This window comes from Schistocerca gregaria, chromosome 1, assembly GCF_023897955.1.
Source record: "Schistocerca gregaria isolate iqSchGreg1 chromosome 1, iqSchGreg1.2, whole genome shotgun sequence".
NCBI classification, from domain to species: Eukaryota; Metazoa; Arthropoda; class Insecta; order Orthoptera; family Acrididae; genus Schistocerca; species Schistocerca gregaria.
In genome coordinates, this window is record NC_064920.1 from 744,548,939 (window position 1) to 744,569,582 (window position 20,644).

General features: G+C 42.7%; 1 protein-coding gene across 1 annotated transcript in view; it reads right to left on the reverse strand.

Annotated features, from left to right (window-relative positions):
- LOC126267603 (nuclear hormone receptor FTZ-F1) overlaps window positions 1-2,674 on the reverse strand; it is a 199,427-nt gene extending 196,753 nt beyond the window's left edge. Inside the window, exon 1 of the mRNA XM_049972907.1 lies at window positions 1,253-2,674. Within this exon, the coding sequence (XP_049828864.1) occupies window positions 1,253-1,967 (715 nt within the window). The 5' untranslated portion in view covers window positions 1,968-2,674. The remainder of the gene's footprint in view (window positions 1-1,252) is intronic.
- Between the last annotated feature and the right edge of the window lie 17,970 nt (window positions 2,675-20,644).

Sequence of the window (20,644 nt, forward strand, 5' to 3'; positions counted from 1 at the left end):
TGCGATCATCAATTCATTTCAGAGTCAATCTTGCACTGTGCAACCGAGTGGGCTCTGCTTCGAAATTTCAGGGTATATTGAAACTTCGTGGCGGACCGTGTGTTGAAGTATGTCTTTATGTGACATAACGTTTTAGCAGGCTGATCTTTAAAACAAATTAAGAGGAAACGCGGTGCCGAAAGATATCTCCGAGAAAACTGCTGCGCGGACGCATTCTAGACTTGTCACAATGAAAAAAATACTGCAATCAGGCGAGTTATTGACTGGAGAGTCGTTTGAATTTCGTGCGATCTCTAAACTTGTTGCTTCAGGTGTTTGTCTATGCAACAGGAAAATCAGAACTTCATCGGTTAAATGAAGGAATTTGTTTCTGGCAGTTAACGTGACTTCCATCTTTGGCAATGCTTCCTTCGTATATGTGAAAGTACAGAGTTGTGCAGTTGTTCGGATTCTGCGTTAAACGTAATTTATTCCTCTACAAATGGCTGAGACGAGATTCTTAGGTGCGGGAATTGACAAACCTTCCCATATCCAATGCGAGCATATCTAGTACAAACCCGTGTTTTAGAAAATAGCTTTACTTCTTGTTTAAGAACCAGCTGTCACGGTCAATCTAAACACGGGGCTCGTTAGAAGTAATTTAATACCCACAATGAATCTTTCGCTCTGCAGCGGGGCGTGCGTTGCTTTGAAACTTCCTGGCAGACTGCTCACGGAAGCATGCTACCGTATTCGAGGATCGATACGGCACATAATTTTAAGCTAATTTAATATGGTATGACATACCACGCGTCCAGACAGAAATACCACTTTATATTCCCCCCCTCCCCCCAAACTTCCTTAACTTTGTTTCCTCTACGTGTTACCACATTTAAAAAAATTTAAAGATAACTGCGAATAAACAGATAGCTCTCCCAAAATTTTCGGCTGTCATATACGAGCAGTATTATTAATAAGTTATACGATCAGCACAGACTACACAGCGGCCGGATGCCTTGATTTAAATTTCTAGTTGACTAATATTCTACACACCCCGTTTTCGAAGGCTTCTACACACTGCTCTTCGTGTCTTTGTAGCGTCTATGTTCTGGCACCATACAAGGCTGCATTCCACACCTAACATTTCCGCGACATTTGTCTTACCTTATTATTCGGGAGCCTACTGAAGATTTCACTCTTTCCTACAAAAGTTTACACTGAGAACGTAAGCACGTTATTTACGAAACGTATGAGAAGAGGAGAGGGCACTCACCTTCTAGCTTCATGCCGACTTCGAGGCACTTCTGGAAGCGGCAGTAGGGGCAGCGTTTCCGCTGAGTCTTGTCGATGTGACAGCTGCGGTCCGCGACGCACGTGTACACTTTCTTGTTCTGGACGGTGCGCTTGAAGAAGCCCTTGCAGCTCTCACAGGTGAGCAGGCCGTAGTGGTAACCGGACACCTTGTCGCCGCAGACGGGGCACAGCTCCTCGATGACGTCCTTGGTGTCGGGCAGCTCAGCGACCACGGAGCCGGCCGCGCCGGCCACCGCCGCCGCCCCCGCGGCCGCGCCGCCGCCCACCGCCGCGCCGGACGCGCCGCCGTAGCCGCCGCCCACGTCCATGCCGGCTACGGCGACGCCGCCGCCTGCCAGCGAGAACAGATAGGACGCGTCCATGTTACTGAAGCAATGGCCCTGCTGTTGCTGGTGCTGCTGCGCCAGCGGCTGCTGCTGCTGCTGCTGTTGTTGCTGGTAGCCGCCGCCGTAGCTGGCAGAGCCGCCCCCGGCCGTGCTCCCCATGGGCGGCGGCGAACAGTACAGCGGAGGCGGCATGCTACTGCTGCCGGGCGCCGTCGACGCCACGCTCGTCGTCACTATTGCGCCCGAGTGGTGCGGGCTACCACTGGCGCTGCCCGTCGGACTTAAATTAAACGGCGACATGTTCATGTAGACCATAGCGGCAGAATGGTGCTCCATGTCCAATAGCATATTACACAAAGTTGTATATTCGCTTGCCTCTTTCTACACGGTGCGTATTGGTTACGTTACTAGGCTCCTGGCCGGGATGTCTTTATAGTACAACAATACTACACAGTGCACTGTGTATATCTTAATACGCGTTGCAAAATGTCTGGCAGTGTCAATGAGATCTGAGGGGCAGTTAAGTTAAATTCAAGTTCTGGTTGTGTTCGAACACAGTCACTACACTGTTTGTAGAGGAAACCCCACCCCTCTAATTAGGGGAGGGATGCAAGGCGCCAATATAACAATGGCCAGCACAATCGTATTTTGAGCGCACTTCACGGTGCTCTTTCTCATAAGAGATATTTTTAAGTCCGGGGTCCGATAGTGAATCATTCATGCAGTTACACAAAACTGTGGCACAACCTCGAGGTTTCACTGTATTCAACTCCTCAGTCAAAATTGTGGATCAGTATCACAGTCACATACAACACCAAGTACGTAGTATTCACGCATTTCCACTACGTGTCGAATTTCCAATTCCATTAATGAAATAAATAAAAAAAATACTAGATCAATTCGCTCAGTCACACGAGTTCACAGTATCACACACGCACAAAGTGACGGTAACCACAGCAAAGTAATAATCCAACAGGCAGGTGGACAGCGTCACGATGGCGAGGCTGAACGATGCAACACAGTAGTGGTGCCACCAACACTTGTCCACGCTCGAGACTAACTGACAGCACGGCGCCGCCGGCCGAGCCAAACCCCCTAGCCCGCCCCTCCAAGCGCGCCTATCCCCTCCGCGAGCTCCCCTCCCGCCGGTGATACAATGGATAATGATTAGGAACCTATGTAATAAGTGAAAGTGAGTGGCTGACCCACTTTCTACAGAACCAGGTCTATGTTACACACATGCAGCAGCAGGCGGCAAGCGAGAGTGGTCCAGGGGAAGGGGCGGCGGCAGCCGAGAGTCGTGGAGGGGGAAAAGTGGAAGGGGCGCCTGGTAGGGGGGGTAGCCGCCGTGGTGGGGGCCTGTCCCACTGACCTACTTGCTTCGCGTCGGCTACCAGCAAACTTCGACCCGCGAATGCCGCAAAAATTGCAGTTTCCAGCTGGGCCCGTTTTCACTTTCGATAGCGCCGAATGAAACCGAAAGTTAAGCTGCAGGATGAAGCGCAATGATTATGAGGAGCGCTGAGCGCCGACATTCCATTACAGTTTCTTTGTGCTGTTGCGTCGGTAATTAGAGAGCTTTTCGGCGCACCAGCGTGTACCCTTGACATCTTGACGCACTTCTGTACCTCAGATGCTAAATTTGCACATACATTTAAAGATGTGTAATTTCTGAATGCAAGATTATCTCAAAAGTGACGAACCAAACAATGACATAAAGAAACAACACATACTTGACTTTAACGAAAACTTGACTTCACCCAAGGGAAAAAAAAAACTTCTGTGTACCTGCACCATATGAGATGAATCCACCTGCTGAAATCTACTGAAGTGACACCAATCACTTTAATCAAAATAGTTTGCAAATGTGAATAAATGGAAATAGTGCAAACTAAATAGCATTTATAGATGTTACTGTGATGGTTAATACCACGCTAACAGTAGAAACAGTGGACACTACAGTGGAAGTTACTCGTATAAAGTCAGCAGAAAATAAAGACAACAGTACCGTTAACTGAATTGTTTGAACCTGTTTTTCTTCAAGCTCTCAAGTGACTTACGGAACATCAGTAACTACACAGAAATACGTGGGAGAAACTTGCAATTCTACGAGTTCTCGAAATCTTGAACATCAGCGTTAAAACAGTATAGCTTAAATGATACTAGTATTATGGAGCATGGCTCATCGCCGATTCAAGTTTATATTATTAATCAGTTGCGGCTCGAGAATGAAGTAAGTTCAACAAAGAATTCAGTTTTCTGCGAGTTTACCGCAGCATATTTTGCGAGCCGCCCAGTGTGCCACCAATCTCGCATTAACAGTGGCAATTAGGCTAGCTCAAAAACTGTGTAACCAAAATGTGCTTGTGGTACGTGTGTAACGGAAATGCTGAGCCGCAACGCGGCTAAAGGCCTCTTTCTTCAGTGGCTAAATATTGCTTCTATAAGTCATTAGCGTATTTTAATTGTAACGGCTTGCGCTCTGCAGGAGTGTGAATGGCTGAAGCTAATGACAAATACAGCTACAACACTCCTATAAATCATAAGTTGTTTAAAACATCACACAAGACAACGTAACTTCGTCCGTCACTGATTATATAACAGACCTTTTGATTACAATACTACACTAATCAAATTGCAAAATGTTATGGAAACAAAATGACCTAAATTTTGTGAAGTTTGTGTGACTGAATTCGAAACTAAAGCTAAGACTCGCATTTTAGCTCATGTTTTCAAACTGTTACAATTACCAGAACCTGTAGTTACTTTCATCTTATATTTCGACTTGTAACAATCGGCAGCATTCCTGAGCAAGTTTCAATTCTCACAGCACTGTCATCCATAAGGGGTACATGCTCTACAAGTGATCATCGCGCCAACAATAACATTGTGGTCAGGTATGGGACTTCGGTGCACATGAACTGTTGTAATAAAAGTGGACATGGCTTTCACAAGAATTTTATTGTGATGTACTTTCACAGCTGGTTATCTACTACAAAAAGGCAACAATGTCTCGAATGTATTAATTAATCATATAACTTCTGCTATATTTGCGGTGAAGTGACATTATTTTCGATGAAGTTTTCAACTGCGCCTTCTGATGAAATGAATATTTTCAACAACAACAAAAAATTATTTGTAAGACAGAAGACCATGAAAAACAACGAAGGACCATCTGTGCGTCACAAGGTCGCTCGTGACAATTTGTAGACGCTAATGGTCAAAGGCGATGAAAAATGGGTTTATCACTTAGAACCGGAAACAAAACTGCAATTCACGGAGTGGCGCTACACCACCTCTCCTCCTTACTCGGTAAAGTTATGGTGACGGTCTTCTTGGACGCTGAAGGGATTGTTCCGTTCGATGCATTCCCTCGTTGTGCAACGATCAACAAGGAAGGGTACTGAGCTGCCCTCAGGAAATTGAAGAAATGACTTCAGCTTGTTCCTTGCCAAAAAAAAATACAAACTCACTTCTCCTTCTCCACGACAACACACGGCCTCATAGAAGTCTGCGCACCCGTGAAGAGTTCACAACTCAAAAGTTCACTGGACTGTTTTTCCTCATCCACCCTACAGCTCCGATGTCGCACCTCCCGACTTCCACCTGCTTGGCTCAATGAAGGATGCACTCCGCGGGAAGCAGTATGTGGACGATGGGAAGGCTATTGATGCACCAAGACAGGCTTCGACGTCGACTAGTAGAGTGGTACCATGCGGACATACAGGACCTCCCAGCAACGATGCATAAGGGCATCGAACTTAACGGAGATTATGTTGAAAATGGGGTTTTATAGCCAAAAGACTGGGGAGTAATATGGTCAAGAGGAATCCTGAGTAAAATCAATTTGCTATCAGAAAAAAAATGTGTATTAATTATTGAACGCCCCTTGTAGAAGTGTACGTTTCGCAGTATCATCTGGATTTTTTCCCACCAAACTGTGGTGACGTGAGAGAAGAACATAGTGTGCGTTTTCACCTAAGTATTTCACTGAAGGAGCAAAGATATAAAGGGAAATGGGAGTACTGTCATCTGATTATTGTTGTATCGCAAATAGGAACGCTTCTGCAACACGTTACCAGAGCCACCCCGAAAAGAGACGTTCTAAAGGTATTTGACATTTATCCATCTTTCTCATCTGTGATAAACTTTAGTTTTGGCCGATTCCGTGCTACGTATGCCGGTTCGGTCTGGTATTTCAATGCATACGTATGCAGTAAGGCCTCCCGACATGCATTTTGGCTGCCACAGCTTCAGTAAAGACAACGTTTTCATGCTTGTGTGTGACATTTATCTGGAAAAAAGATGTCTACATTTACATATAAAACATCCGCTTTAGCATCTATTCTTACCCTGTATATACACGTTTCGTCACACGTATAATACCAGGCTGTTGGTCAGAGTTACTAAATACAGCCTTCCGAAATTCCTTCACCAAAGAAGACGAAGTAAATATTCCAGAATTCGAATCAAGAACAGATGTCAACATGAGTAGCATAGAAGTAGAGCTCATCGGAGTAGTGAAGCAACTTAAATCATGTGGTGTCACCGCCAGACACCACACTTGCTAGGTGGTAGCCTTTAAATCGGCCGCGGTCCGTTAGTATACGTCGGACCCGCCTGTCGCCAATATCAGTGATTGCAGACCGAGCGCCGCCACACGGCAGGCCTAGTCTAGAGAGACTCCCTAGCACTCGCCCCAGTTGTACAACCGACTTTGCTAGCGATGGTTCACTGTTTACATACGCTCTCATTTGCAGAGACGACAATTTAGCATAGCATTCAGCTACGTCATTTGTTACGACCTAGCTAGGCCCCATATTCAGTTACTGTCTTCTGAACAGATAATATTGTGAGTCATTATGGATTAAAGTTAAGTATCAAAGTAATTACGTCCGCTTTCTGAATTCTAATTCCTTGTCATGTTACAGACCTCACGTCAGTATAGTCCTTCCCTCCTCACGCCAGCCTGCGTGAGCTAAAACGCTTGCATGTCGGCCTCCTCTAGTAACACGGTGTTTGCTCTTCTGCCATCACTACAAATCACTTAATAAAAGCAAGTCTTCTGGTCCAGACTGTATACCAATTAGGTTCCATTCGGAGTATGCTGATGCAATAGCTCCATACTTAACTATCATATACAATAGTTCGCTCGACGAAAGATCCGTACCCAAAGACTGGAAAGCTGCACAGGTCACAGCAATACTCGAGAAAGGTAGTAGGAGTAATCCACCAAATTACAGGCCCATATCATTAACGTCGATATGCTGCAGGATATTGTATTCGACCATTATGAATTAGCTCGAAGAATACGGTCTATTGACACACAGTTAACACGGATTTAGAAAATATCGTTCTTGTGAAACACAGCTAGCTCTTTACTCGCACAAAGTGTTGAGTGGTACTGACAAGAGATTTAAAATGGATTCCGTATTTCTGGATTTACGGAAGGCTTTTGACACTGTACCACCAAGCGGCTTGTAGTGAAATTGCGTGATTATGGAATATAGTCTCAGTTATGTGATTGGATTCGTGATTTCCTGTCAGAGACGCCACAGTTCGTAGTAATTGACGGAAAGTCATTGAGTACAACGGAAGTGATTTCTGGAGTTCCCCAAAGTAGTCTTATAGCCCTTTGTTATTCTTTATCTATATAAACGATTTGGGAGACAAACTGAGCAGCCGTCTTACATTGTTTGCAGAAGACGCTGTCGTTTATCGACTAGTAAAGTCATCAGAAGATAAAAAAAAATAATTGCAAAACGATTTAGAAAAGACATCTGTATGGTGCGAAAATTGACAAATGACCCTAAATAACCAAAAGTGTGAGGTCATCCACGTGAGGGCTAAAAGGAATTCGTTAAACTTCCGTTACACGATAAATCAGTCAAATCTTAAAACCGTAAATTCAACTAAAGACCTAGAATTACAAGTATGAGCAACATAAATTGGAAGGAATGTATAGAAAATGTTGTGGGGAAGGCTAACCAAAGACTGCGTTTTATTGGCAGGATACTTAGAAAATGTAACAGATCTACTAAAGAGACTGCCTAACCTACGCTTGTCCGTCCTATTTTAGAATACTGCTGTGCGGTGTGGGATCCTTACCAAATAGCACTGACGAGTACATCGAAAAAGTTGAAAGAATGGCAGCACGTTTCGTATTATTGCGAAATACGGGTGAGAGTGTCACTGAAATGATATAGGATTTGGGATGGACACCATTAAAACAAAGGCGCTTTTCGTTGCGGAGGAATGTTCTCGCGAAATTGCAATCACCAATTTCCTCCTCCGAATGCGAAAATATTTTGTTAACGCCGACCTACATAGGAAGAAACGATCATCATGATAAAATAAGGAAAATCGGAGATCGCACGCGAAGATATAGATGTTCGTTCTTTCCTCGCGCTATACGAGATTGGAATAATGGTGAATTGTGAAGTTGGTTCGATGATCCTCCTGCCAGGCACTTAAATGTGATTTGCACAGTATCGATGTAGATGTAGGTCCTATGAGAGCAGTAATCGAAAATCGGGCTATATGGGGAGGAGAGAAACTTCTACCTTAGTAGTACTGTTCGATTTCCGCCTTTTTATGACGACTTTCTTACAAAGCGTCGAAGAATAACCTCACTCAAACTGCACAGAAAACCGAAGTAACGTCTTTCATCCCAATTACCAGACTTCGTTTACATCAGTAGGTATACAATGAGATTAGATGTCACGTGACAAAGAAGCGACTTACTCGGATGCATAACTATACATCGTAGCATTGAATCAATAGTAAATTGGATTAAGGCGATTCCTTACAAGACTACGTGTCAGACGTAGAAAAGGCTAAACAGGTACAGTGTACATAATACAACAGTGTACATAATACAAACTGCAATTCCGATTATCTAGACTTTTTCTTCGCGACTTCTGGTTTCCGGCACTTGAGCCGTGGCCTAACGTACATTCTCGGGACTGGCGTTTCGTTTCCTGTAGCGGCAGACATCGCCAAAGGCTGATGAGACAATCTGACTGCAGATAATGTAGGAATTCCTGACATGTGAGTAACTGGCGCAGGAATTGCAATTTGTAATGAATGAAACCGAATACAAACTACAGAAGATCAGAATCTGACAGTGATATGTGTGACTGTGACATAAGAAGAAAAAAGTTCTTATCTCTTGTGGGTCAGACACGAGCGATAAGTCAAGGGACTTGTATTATGAAGGACGACGATTTAAATTCTCGTCCGGTCACTCATTTTTAGGTTTTTCGTGATTTTCCTACATCGCTTACGGCGAGGTGGTTTCTTGAATAGGAACGGTCGACTACATTTCCCATTCTTCTGCATATCGATATTTTCCAGCGCCTCTAACGACCTCGTCCTTGACTCTAATGTTTCTTTCTCTGCAGTACATACAGAGCGGAAATGACGAGTTGGTATTTAAATACCTGATAAATGTGTTTAGTGAGACAGGAAAATAGCAGCATGTGGATAACTAGGCCACGTATGGAAATTGCTGAGGCTGTGTGTGTGTAATTAGCATACAATGTCATTGGAAATATTAAGAAACATATTAGTGGACAATAATATGGAGTTTGTCAACCCTTCGTCTTTACGTCGCCTTGAAATATGCGGGGAAACTTTCACTGAGGTGTCTCAATATCTGTGGAGGAATGGCAGCCCATTTCCCCTCACAAGCCGAAAACAGAGAACGTAGTGGTGTTGGACGCTGGATTCTAGAGTCAAGTCGGCCTTCTAATTCATCCAAAAGGTGTTCTGTTGGGTTCACGACGGAACCCATGGTACGCCACCCGATTTCAGGAATGTTACTATACACGAAGTATTGCCTAACGGATGTTGCTTCATGACAAGATGGATGTTGCTAAGCTGATACAACCAGTGTCTCCGAACTGTTCCCCTACTGTACACAGTGCACAATTCAATAAGAAGTGTTCATATTCTTCCGCATTTAACGTTCTCTTAAGCACAATGCGAGGATCACACTAATTACGGAAAACATCCCCTTATCGTAACATCACATGAAGAATTTAAGATCACTGCAGTACTATAATATGACATTAAACAGAGAAAAAAGCAATAGTTTCATTTCAGGCCTAACATTTTAGTGATTTCTAGAAAGACAACAGAGATATCCCGATCAGCTGCAGATGAGAAACAGGAGAAAAATATCAGCTTCACTGCAAATGACATCAACAGAAACTTGACGATGTGATATTAATGTATATAGACTGCGCAGCAGAATTAAAGGTTCACTTTTGTCCAACGCTATCGTGGATGTGTCACACATGGGAAGGACGTCATACTACTCCTTACCCACATTTCTTACAGACGTCTCGGCGATCACGGGCAGAAACTTTTGTTCATCGCACTGTGAACTGCAGTTTTCGACCGTAAAATATGTGGGAATCGACGCCGCAAGGAAACCGGTGCTTTCACTGACGCCCTTTAATGCCATTCCTTGAGACCTTTTCGTGTCGATATTGAGCGGCGATGTGTCTGAAATGTTTTCCTCGGCCACCCGTGGCCCATGAATCAACGCTAGGCATGACTGCGGCGTCAAACAGGAGGGGCGAAGGGCGTGTGAGAGGTGGGGAAGGGGGGCTAACGACCTTCCCAACGTGCGGCATGTCCACGGTGGCACTGGGCAGAATTATGGTGACATTTGGTGCCAATCTGACATCATTAACATACCGTAAACATCACATGAACTTCTTCCCTAAATGTGTACGTCTTAAGCGCCGCCGGGCCGAGAAGACTGTTCGCACCTTTAAGTCTAATTTCAAACTGGTGCGGCGCAATGGGAGACACCTATATGTTTTCGAAGAAAGTGGTCCTTTAATTGTGTTGCACAGTGTGTATACGTTATCACGCAATATTTGTTTTGTTATTTTATAGAAAATATGATGAACCCACTGGTTATCGTGAAACTGCACCACAACACACACACACTCAAGAACAGAAAAATCTCCTAAAATCTATGGGTACGGCGTGAACACTTGCTACATGTTGGAACGCTAACAAAAGGGCAATTCAGTCAAAATTCTGTATTTTTCTGTATTTTTTAATGCCTGTAATCTCCTCCTCAGTTTGTGGACTGTATAGTGTTTTCTGTTACGCTGGTTTTCTTGCATTTTTCTCACTTCAGTGTGAGACAGGTTCATACAGCGCTACTATGGTGTGATATTGTTTGCTGACATTGTCTGATGTATAGTGAAGACAGCTATTTCACTAATAGGTAACGTGAAAAAGGCGCACGGAAAACATTATTTTAAAAAAATGTACCCGATACGCACCGGAAGATATTATTACCAAAACTACGTAAGACGTGAGTCAATCTTTAAAGTCCGATTAAAGAAAATAAGCCACTCTTTGAATTAACATACAAACAACATCTACTTAGAAAAAAATACCCTAGTAAAATAATAAACAAGTCAGCAACGCTTGTTTTTTCGTTTTTCATTCCCTACTCATGAATTGTGTTGTAAAACTTTGTTCTTTTGAGCAGAACGGAGGAATCCCCAATCCGGAACCAGTGCATTAAAAATCTTTTAACGTAGTTCTGGGTCAATGTTGACCAACGTTCCAGTCCATACTCTGTGTGTGTGGGGGGGGCGGTGTATTTGGATCAGTGTACGGGTGTGGTTGTTGTCAACAATAACCCATCATTACGCACTTCATGAAGCAAAGAAAACGCATTTCGCACAAGGCAAATTTTTCAGCTGCGGTAAAAAGATGTTGGCACACGTGAGGAGACAGCAGAAAACCGCTGCAGTAGGACAGGAGAGGCGAAGATGGGCCGGCTGTCAGCGCGGCAGACTGCCGGGGTCCGCCCTCGCCGAAGTAGGCCAACACGAGGCACAAAGACGTTCGGGCACGGACACGCGCGCGCGGAGAAAGGGAGGGGGACCTCTGGAAGGAAGGCTTTGGGGATCAAAAGGACGGGAAGCAGGAGAACAAAGGCGCCAAGCCCTGCGGAGGACCCAACTGTGGGAAATCCGGGTAAGCACACGTCGAAGGCGTACCGATACTCAAAGAACTGCAGATGTCCAGTTCTAATAGGTAAAGTACTGCTCACCGGTACTGTAGCCCGCTCACACTTACGGAGACAGAACGGTTTAAAAAGAGTAGGGACTACGTCAATGCTGCCGTATTTAAGCTGGCTGCCTTGGTGTCAAGTACGAGGCGACTTTCGCTGGTAATATTTATCGACAGATAGAACCTCTTGGCAGTAAAAAGTTGCGGTTATTTCGTTAGCCACCCAAATACAATGAGAAAAAAGAATATATCTGAGAGCATTTTGTAACTTTCAAAATAGCAATTTCTTGGTACCCTCCATCGATACTCAATAAATTTGAGGAATACATTTACAATCTCATTCAAAGTGAATCCGAGACACTGTTATGCAGTAGCAAACTGAAAGCAGATTATATATTACTGGTATCAGGACCGAGTTGTACAGCTGTAAAATAGTTTTTTCACTGAGTAAAGAGCTGAAAGCCATCACGACTGTCACAATGTTAACCTGTCGACGACAAGGCGATTTCAGTGCAAACTTTATAGCCAATGCAAATGGTTATCAGCCATGGATGTGCCACAACGTGAATAATACCCAAATCAACAAAACCTTACGACGCGTGTATTATGTGTTAATTGAACCATAAGAATAATGTGGGGAAAAAAATCGAGTAAATTTCAGGAAACCAGATAGGCGTATGGCCTACGTTATTACGAGGGGGGTGCTGAAAAGCCATTACTCCGAATTTTTTATGTGAAAACTATTAAGGCTTTTTAAATAAAACAACGGTTACTGACGTTCTGCATCTTTATTCTTCATGTCTCCATATTTATTTCTCAACATAGTAACCCTGACGACGAACACTTTTCTCCCAACGACAGACCAGTTTGTTGATACCGTCACTGTAGAATGTCTCACTTTGCTGACGAAGCCACACCCACGCCTCTGCTGAAGGAATGGGAGCTACATGTGTGAATTCGAAACTCGACTACCGAAATCTGCTTCTCATGCACCGACATAGTTACGTTGCACACCGCCATGTTACACGCTACAGTTCGGAGCCCTCTAGTGGCAGAGAGCTGCAAACATGCAGACACGGATAATAAAGACGCAGAATGTTAATAACGTTTGTTTTATTTAGAAAGCTTTAGGAATTTCCACATAAAAAATTAGGGAGCACTCAAGACCGTAAGAAGAAAAACAAATAAGATTATGAGAACTGATAAAAAAGTTCACGAACAATATGAGTGATGAAATCTAAAAGGGAAATACAATATCACACAGCAGGAAAATGTTTCAGATGTTGAAACATGCGAGGAACGATCACAGAAACGAAGCTTTAGTTATTAATGATAAGGATGGAAATATGCTAGCAGACAAGAAAAAAATTCTGAATAAGCTGAGAGAACATTTTGAAGAGCTATTAAATGCTAAAGATCCAGAGAGTGCCTTTCCAAATGAGAATAATAAAAGGATGAAGGAGAAACCGCAAACATTCAAGTGTCTCAACAAGATGTAGAAAGATCAATGAGGAAATTAAAGAATAATAAGGCACCAGGAGAGGATAGGATAACGGAAGAGATGTTGAAGGCAGGAGGAGAAACACTTCAGGAAGAGCTATACAATCTCATAAAAGAAATAGGGGAAAAAGAGAAAATCCCAAAGAGTGCAAATCGGCCGTCATTCTCTCCCTGCATAAAAAAAACAGTAATAGGAATTAGGACAATTACAGACGCATTTCTCTCCTAAGTGTACCTTATAAAGTTCTGTTTTTAATAATACTTAAAAAATTTAAGCCATTTGCAAAAGATATTGTAGGAGAGTACCAGGCAGGCTTCCAGGAAGGACGGTCGACAATCGATCAAGTTTTCACCATGGGGCAAATCTGGGAAAAGTGCTGGGAATTCAACTATCGGTTTCCGGTGACGTTCGTGGACTTCTCAGACGCTTATGACAGTATCTACAGATTAAGTGTGCACAACATCCTGAGAGAGCTTGGTACACCAATGGCCGGCTGTGTGGCCGAGCGGTTCTAGGCGCTTCAGTCTGGAACCGAGAGACCGCAAAGGTCGTAGGTTCGAATCCTGCCTCGAGCAGGGATGTGTGTGATGTACTTACGTTAGTTAGGTTTAAGTAGTTCTAAGTTCTAGGGGACTGATGACCTCAGATGTTAAGTCCCATAGTGCTCAGAGCCATTTGAACCATTTGGTAAACCAATGAAGTTAATAAATATGATCAAGGTGTGCACAGCGGAGACAATAGCCAAATACCAAGGAGAGCTGTCCGAGGAGTTCCATATCAGAATGGGTGTGAGACAAGGTGATGTTATTTCACCACTGTTATTTAATCTGGTCCTAGAGAAAGCAATCCGAGAGATGAAAAGAGAAAACAAAGGGGTGACGCTAAACGGCAGGACAGATTTATTGCGCTATGCAGAGGACATCGCAGTTCTAGCAGAATCGGAGGAAGAGATGGCAGAAACTGTAGAGGACCTAGCGCAAAATGCAAGTAAGATCGGGTTACGGATTAATACGGTAAAGACCGAGGTTATGGGCGTATCCAGAGAAGCCCCTAATGACATCCCATTACAGGTAGGGATATGGAAATCTGATAAAGTGAGAATTTTAAATACCTTGGTACAGTGTTCAACAGGCAAAATAATTTAAAATAGGAAATAAACAAACGTATTTTGAACGGGTCTAAAACTCATTTCAGTCTAAAGAAGGTAACGCCATCCAAGAATCTGTCAATTAAGACCAAACGTAAAGCATACATTGCCGTGATAGTGCCAATATTGCTGTATGAGACAGAAACCCAGAGAAAAACAAAGAAGGATGAAGAAAACTTGTCGGTCTTCGAAAGAAAAATTATGAGAAGGATCTTTGGACCTGTCCAGGAAGGGAGCTCGTGAAGACGTAAAAAAAAAAAAAAAAAAAAAAAAAAAAAAAAAAAAAAAAAAAAAAAAAAAAAAAAAAAAAAAACCAAGAACTGTATGAGCTGATGAGGCAACCGAACATCGTTCAAAAACTGAAAGCGCGGAGAATAATCTTGTCAGGCCACATTGCTACGAGACCAGACACCTCTCGGGCAAAAGCTGTACTTATAGGAAAACCTGATGGTACCCGTCCAATCGGAAGACTCAGGAAGTGATGGGAGGATGAGCTACAGAAAGACCTCTGCCAACTAGTAGTCCGTGACAGCTGGATCCAAAGTGCACAAGATCGCTCGCTGTGGAGGAGCATTGTGAGGTCGGCGCATGACCTACAGGGTCTTCGATTCGCAATTTGAGTGACTGATCGTAAATGTAGAGTTTCCAGTTGCCTACGGCCGGCAGACAGTAAAAGTATGACTGCTCTCTCATAGACATGTACGTCGATACAGCTGAAGCACTTAGGGATGAAGGCGGCAAAAGAAGCTGTGGGGAACTAATAGTAGTATACTTCCACCATTCGCTTTAAATAATTTTACGAAACCATTAAAATCTGCACTGGAATACGAACACCTTTCCTCCCGAATATGAGTCCAGTATCGAAACCTCTCGTCCGGGAGCAGCTGCAATGAAGGCAATACCTTGAAACCAGTCTCATGGTGTAATATCGTAATGTTTTCCTACATATAAAGGGTGTTTCAAAAAGAATTAACTGATTTCAGAACTCCATATTTATTGATAAAAACATACTACCAACATGGGATGGATGGCAAAATACTCACAGAATAGCTATGCTATTACAAATACACTGTGTGTCCACCAGCAGCAAGAGCAGCAGCACGAACAACATCTACACGATACCTAAATTTGCAATAAACTTTAAACAATGTATCTGCTCCTTACAGAAGTTATGGCGACTGTTATTCTATTCTTCTTCTATGTCACGAGGTAAAAGGGTGACGAACACACTATCCTCCACATATCCCCACAAGAAAATACGCATGGGGTCATGTCAGGTGATATTGGAGGCCAAGAATGCAGGGCATTGTCTCGGGGTCCCGTCCGCCCTATCCAGCGTTGAGCATCTGCAGAATTGGCTTTTTACAAAACTTCAGGAGGATTCCGATGGATTCATCTTCCTACAGGATGGATTTGCACCGCACTGACACAACAACGTACGTCGATGACACTCTTCCTCAACGGTGGACACAGCGCACAGTACCCCGAGACACTGCCCTGCACTCATGCCAAGTCTTTCTGCAGTATCGCAAAAGAACATCCAGCATCTCGCAGTCCTTTAACAGGATCTCGTTCGAACCCAATGAGCTGTTGAAAACGGCGTCTTTGTCGCCTTCAAGGCGGGCCAATGGTCAACACCATTCCAGAACTAAGTTAGAAGATTTTCAGTTTACAGGTTCAAGCGCATTGGGATATTTGGCTCAAAACAAAGGTTTACAACAATATTCACGAGTAGGGAATGAAACTCTAAAAAAGTCCTTACTTGTTTACTATCTTACTAGGGTATAATTTTTTCTTAATGGATGTTGTTTATGTTGTTTGTATGTTACTCAAAGGGTGCCTTAATTTTTGTAGTCGGACTGTAAAGATTGACAGCATGTCTTACGTAGCAATAATGCCTCCCCTTGCATGTGGAGTACTTTTTTTTTTAAAATAATAATGTTCTTCTTGCGCCTTTTTCACTTCACTTATTTGTGACATAGCTCCCTTCAGTATACAGCAGGAGATGTTAGTAAACAGTAGCACACTTAGCAGTGCTGTATAAACCTGTCTCACAATAAAGTGAGAAAAATGCAAGAAAAGCAAGAAAACTAGCGTAACACAAAACGTGCGAAACAACTGGGAAAAATAAACATTACAGGCTGTCACTCCATACAGTCAAAGAACTGAGAAGGAGATTACAGGCATTAGCAAATACATAAAAATACCTACGCACAGAATACTGAGTATGGCAATCTGCACCCCTTTGTAAGGTACTTAAAAATACGCAAAGGGTAAACTTAGACCAGACGTGTATTTGCTCCAACTATATGTACTCCGTCTTTACTGGAGAGAAATGTAGGAGCATGAAGGATATTCACAGATCCCAAATTTAACATCAGTTCTTGGCATTTCTTGAGTGAGGTTCTACGGCAAATATCGCGTCTTTGTTCGACTGACTGGCGGTCTAAATTTTTTTGGCATTCCTGACATTCTCTTCGGCGAGACATTTTGTGTGACCATTCTTCACATATACTCCATGTCCCCTATTAGTGCGACATAATATGTATTCCACACAACTACACAGTACAGCCCCACTCCCCCCACGCCAAGAATATTGGACCAAATAAAAATAATTTGCAAACATCATTTACAGAGGAAGTTTCAACCCAAACAAAATGTGACAAACTATAGAGCACCAGTATAGTCTTCCTGTAAACTGAAGGAGAGTACGGTTGTGGTGGGGGAAGCGTCCATTCGCAGAAGAATGCTGCAGCTGCCGTGCTGGATGACTAATTGTAAGAATCAGTTCCCCTTTGACAGTACAGTGCAGCGTGCCGTGATGTCCGTAGAGTCTATTGACGTGCGTTTCTTGCATTTGATACATTAGATACTAATTTCTGTATATTGTTAACACGTTCACTAGAAAAGTAAACATTCCCAGGAGCCTCTGAGAATTGAGTAGCCGCACATTTAAACGGAGCGCTGTAGAGGAACTGGTGTGACGTCTGGAAAAAGCCTGTAGTTGCTCCTTGTGGCGTAGTTAGATAGAGATTTTTGACTCAGAAACGGGCCCTTCGAGAAATGCCTCTTGTCGATTCCTTATTGTCATTTCTTGTTAATAACATTAAATTATTCACAAGAATAAGCAGCTTTCATTCAGTTAATGGTCGGTAGAAATCAAACCTGCATTTGAATCGGACTTCATTAACTCTTGTGCAGAAAGGTACGCAGTATACTGCTGCATCCATTTTCAATTAGCTACCACAAGAATTAAAAAATCTTAGCAGAAATATACGCGCGTTAAAATCGAAACTGAAGGGTTTCCACATGGGTCACTCATTTTATTCTGTCAAGGAGTTCCTTGAAAAATTAAGCCGATTCTTGTTGTATTGTTGTGTTGACTTAAACTTTTGGTTTGACTTTTTTGGATTCATAAACATTTCATTTATCTCTGTTATTACTTTTACGTTGCAATTTCGTGTACTGACACGTTCCATGACCTTGGAGATTTGCTCCTCAATTTGGTACTACGGAACTTAACGTGCAAATAAATAAATGAAAAAAAAGAAAAGAGTGGCGTCTCGCGTGCTCCCTCTTCAGTTTTCCGACAGTCTATGGAATTTTACATGTGCTCTGCAACGACAGATTTCTCGTAGTTCAAACCCGGGGAGTCATTAAATCGTAACGTAGCGTTATTTCAGATATGTTTTTCATCTTGGAACACACTTTGGACAAGATATAGGACGAACGGATCATCTGCTGGTATTAATGGATGGAAAACAAAAGCTCAACGAAATGACACACACCGTCATATGAACAAAACTGAAATACTGACGGTGGCCGTCAGTCCGGAGCCACGCGGCTGCAACGGTCGCAGATTCGAATCCTGCCTCGGGCATGGATGTGGGGGATGTCCTTAGGTTAGTTAGGTTTAAGTAGTTCTAAGTTCTAGGGGACTGATGACCTCAGATGTTAAGTCCCATAGTGCTCAGAGCCATTTGAACCATTTTTTTGAAATACTGAGTAGTAAACTCTGAGAACATAGATTCCATGTGCCATAAATGCCAAATAACAAACTTCAAACAGATACTAACCAGGGCACAAAATTACACAATGACATTAATAAAACGTATCTACTGACTCACTTGTGATAACTATGAAGCTCCTAACACATACCTCATCTCAAAATTTTTGATCGTTATGCTTAAGTTTTCTAGGAAAAATTAAAGAGATTTTTGGAGAAAAAAAAAGCAGCTGTATGAATATTAAGAGATCAGATGGGAAATCAGTACCAAACAAATTCGAGGAAAGGTGAAACGTGGAAGGAGTATGTAGAGGAACTATACAGGGACCATGAATTTTAAGGCAGTATTATACAAATGGAAAAGGACTTATTCGAAGATGAGATGGAATATATGATACTGTGACAAGAATTTGACGGAGCACTGTTTCGTCCAAACAAAGCCCCCGGAGTAGACGTCAGAATTAATGATAGCCTTGGGAGAGACAGCCGTGACGAAACTCTTCCATCTAGTGTGCCAGCTGTACGAGACAACCGAAATACCCTCAGGCTTAAAAAAGAATGTAATAATTCCAATCCCAAAGAAAGCAGTTGCTGACAGGTGTGACAATTACCGCAATACCAGTTTAATAAGTCATTTTTGCAAAATACCAACCCAAATTCTTTACAGAAAAATGGAAAAACTGGTAGAAGCCGACCTCGGGGAAGATCAATTTGGCCGGCCGCGGTGGTCTCGCGGTTCTAGGCGCGCAGTCCGGAACCGTGCGACTGCTACGGCCGCAGGTTCGAATCCTGCCTCGGGCATGGATGTGTGTGATGTCCTTAGGTTTAAGTAGTTCTAAGTTCTAGGGGACTAATGACCACAGCAGTTGAGTCCCATAGTGCTCAGAGCCATTTGAACCATTTTTTTGAAGATCAATTTGGATTTAGAATAAATATAAGGAACACGCGAGGCAATACTGACCCTACGACTTATCTTGTAAGATAGGTTAAGGAAAGGCAAACCTACATTTATAGAATTTGTAGACTTAGAAAAAGCTTTTGACAGTGCTGACTGCAGTTTTCTCTTTGAAATTCTGAAGATAACATGGGTAAAATACAGAGAACGAAAGGCTGTTAACAACTTGTACAGAAACCCTAGTTATAAGAATATGTGAGAGGGAGGAGATGCATGAAAGGGAAGTGGCAGTTGATAGTTGAGAAGGGAGTTACTGTGCAGTGACATCATGATCTGTTGTATTTAGTTTAGTGATCATCTTACTTATTCACTCTGTACATTCAGCAAGCAGTAAAGGAAACAAAAGACAAATTTGAAATAGGAGTTAAAATTCAGAGAGAAAAATAAAACATTGTAATTCTGTGAAAGTCAGCAAAGGACTTGGAAGAGCAGTTGACTGGAGTGAACAGTGTCTTGAAAGGAGGATATCAGACGAACATCAATGAAAGCCAAACAAGGAAAATAGAATTTACTTAAATTAACTCACGTGATGCTGAGGCAATTACACTAGGGAACGAGAAACTTAAAGCATTAGATAGGTTTTGCTATTTGGGCAGCAAAATAACTGATGATGGTAGAAGTAGAGAGGACATAAAATACTGACTGGCAATGGCAAGAAAAGCGTTTCTGAAGAAGAGAAATTTGTTAACATCGAATGGAGACTTAAGTGTTAGGAAATCTTTCTGAAGGTATTTATCTGGAGTGTAGCCATGTATGGAAGTGAAACAAGGACGATAAACAGTTTAGACAAAGAGAGGATAGGAGCTTTCGAAATGTGATGCTACACAAGAATGCTTAAGATTAGATGAATAGATCACGCAACTAATGAGGAGGTATTGAATAGAACTGGGGAGTCAAGAAATCTGTTGCACACTTGACTAATAGAAGGGATTAGTTGGTAGGTTACATTCTGAGACATCAAGCGATCACCAATTCAGCAATGGAAGGAAAAGTGTTGGCTAAAAACGGTAGAGGGAAACCAAGAAATGAATACAGTAAGCAGCTCCAGAAGGATATAGGTTGCAGTAGTTAACCAGAAATGAAGAAGCTTGCACAGGATAAATCAGCACGGAGATCCGAACCAAACCAGTCTTTGGACTGAAGACCACAAAGAACACAGCGCTTAAAATCACTAATTACTCCATGTTTGCTCACTGCACTGGCAGTTACATGCCCAAACCAACAAACATAAAAATGAAATGACTATCTCCAGAGTAACGTCAATAAAATATTGGTGAAATCTTGGAATATTTATGCATACGCAAAACTGCAATATAGGCATTTACTTAATGCTAAGAAATATTGTAAACCTTGTTGCTGTAGAGTC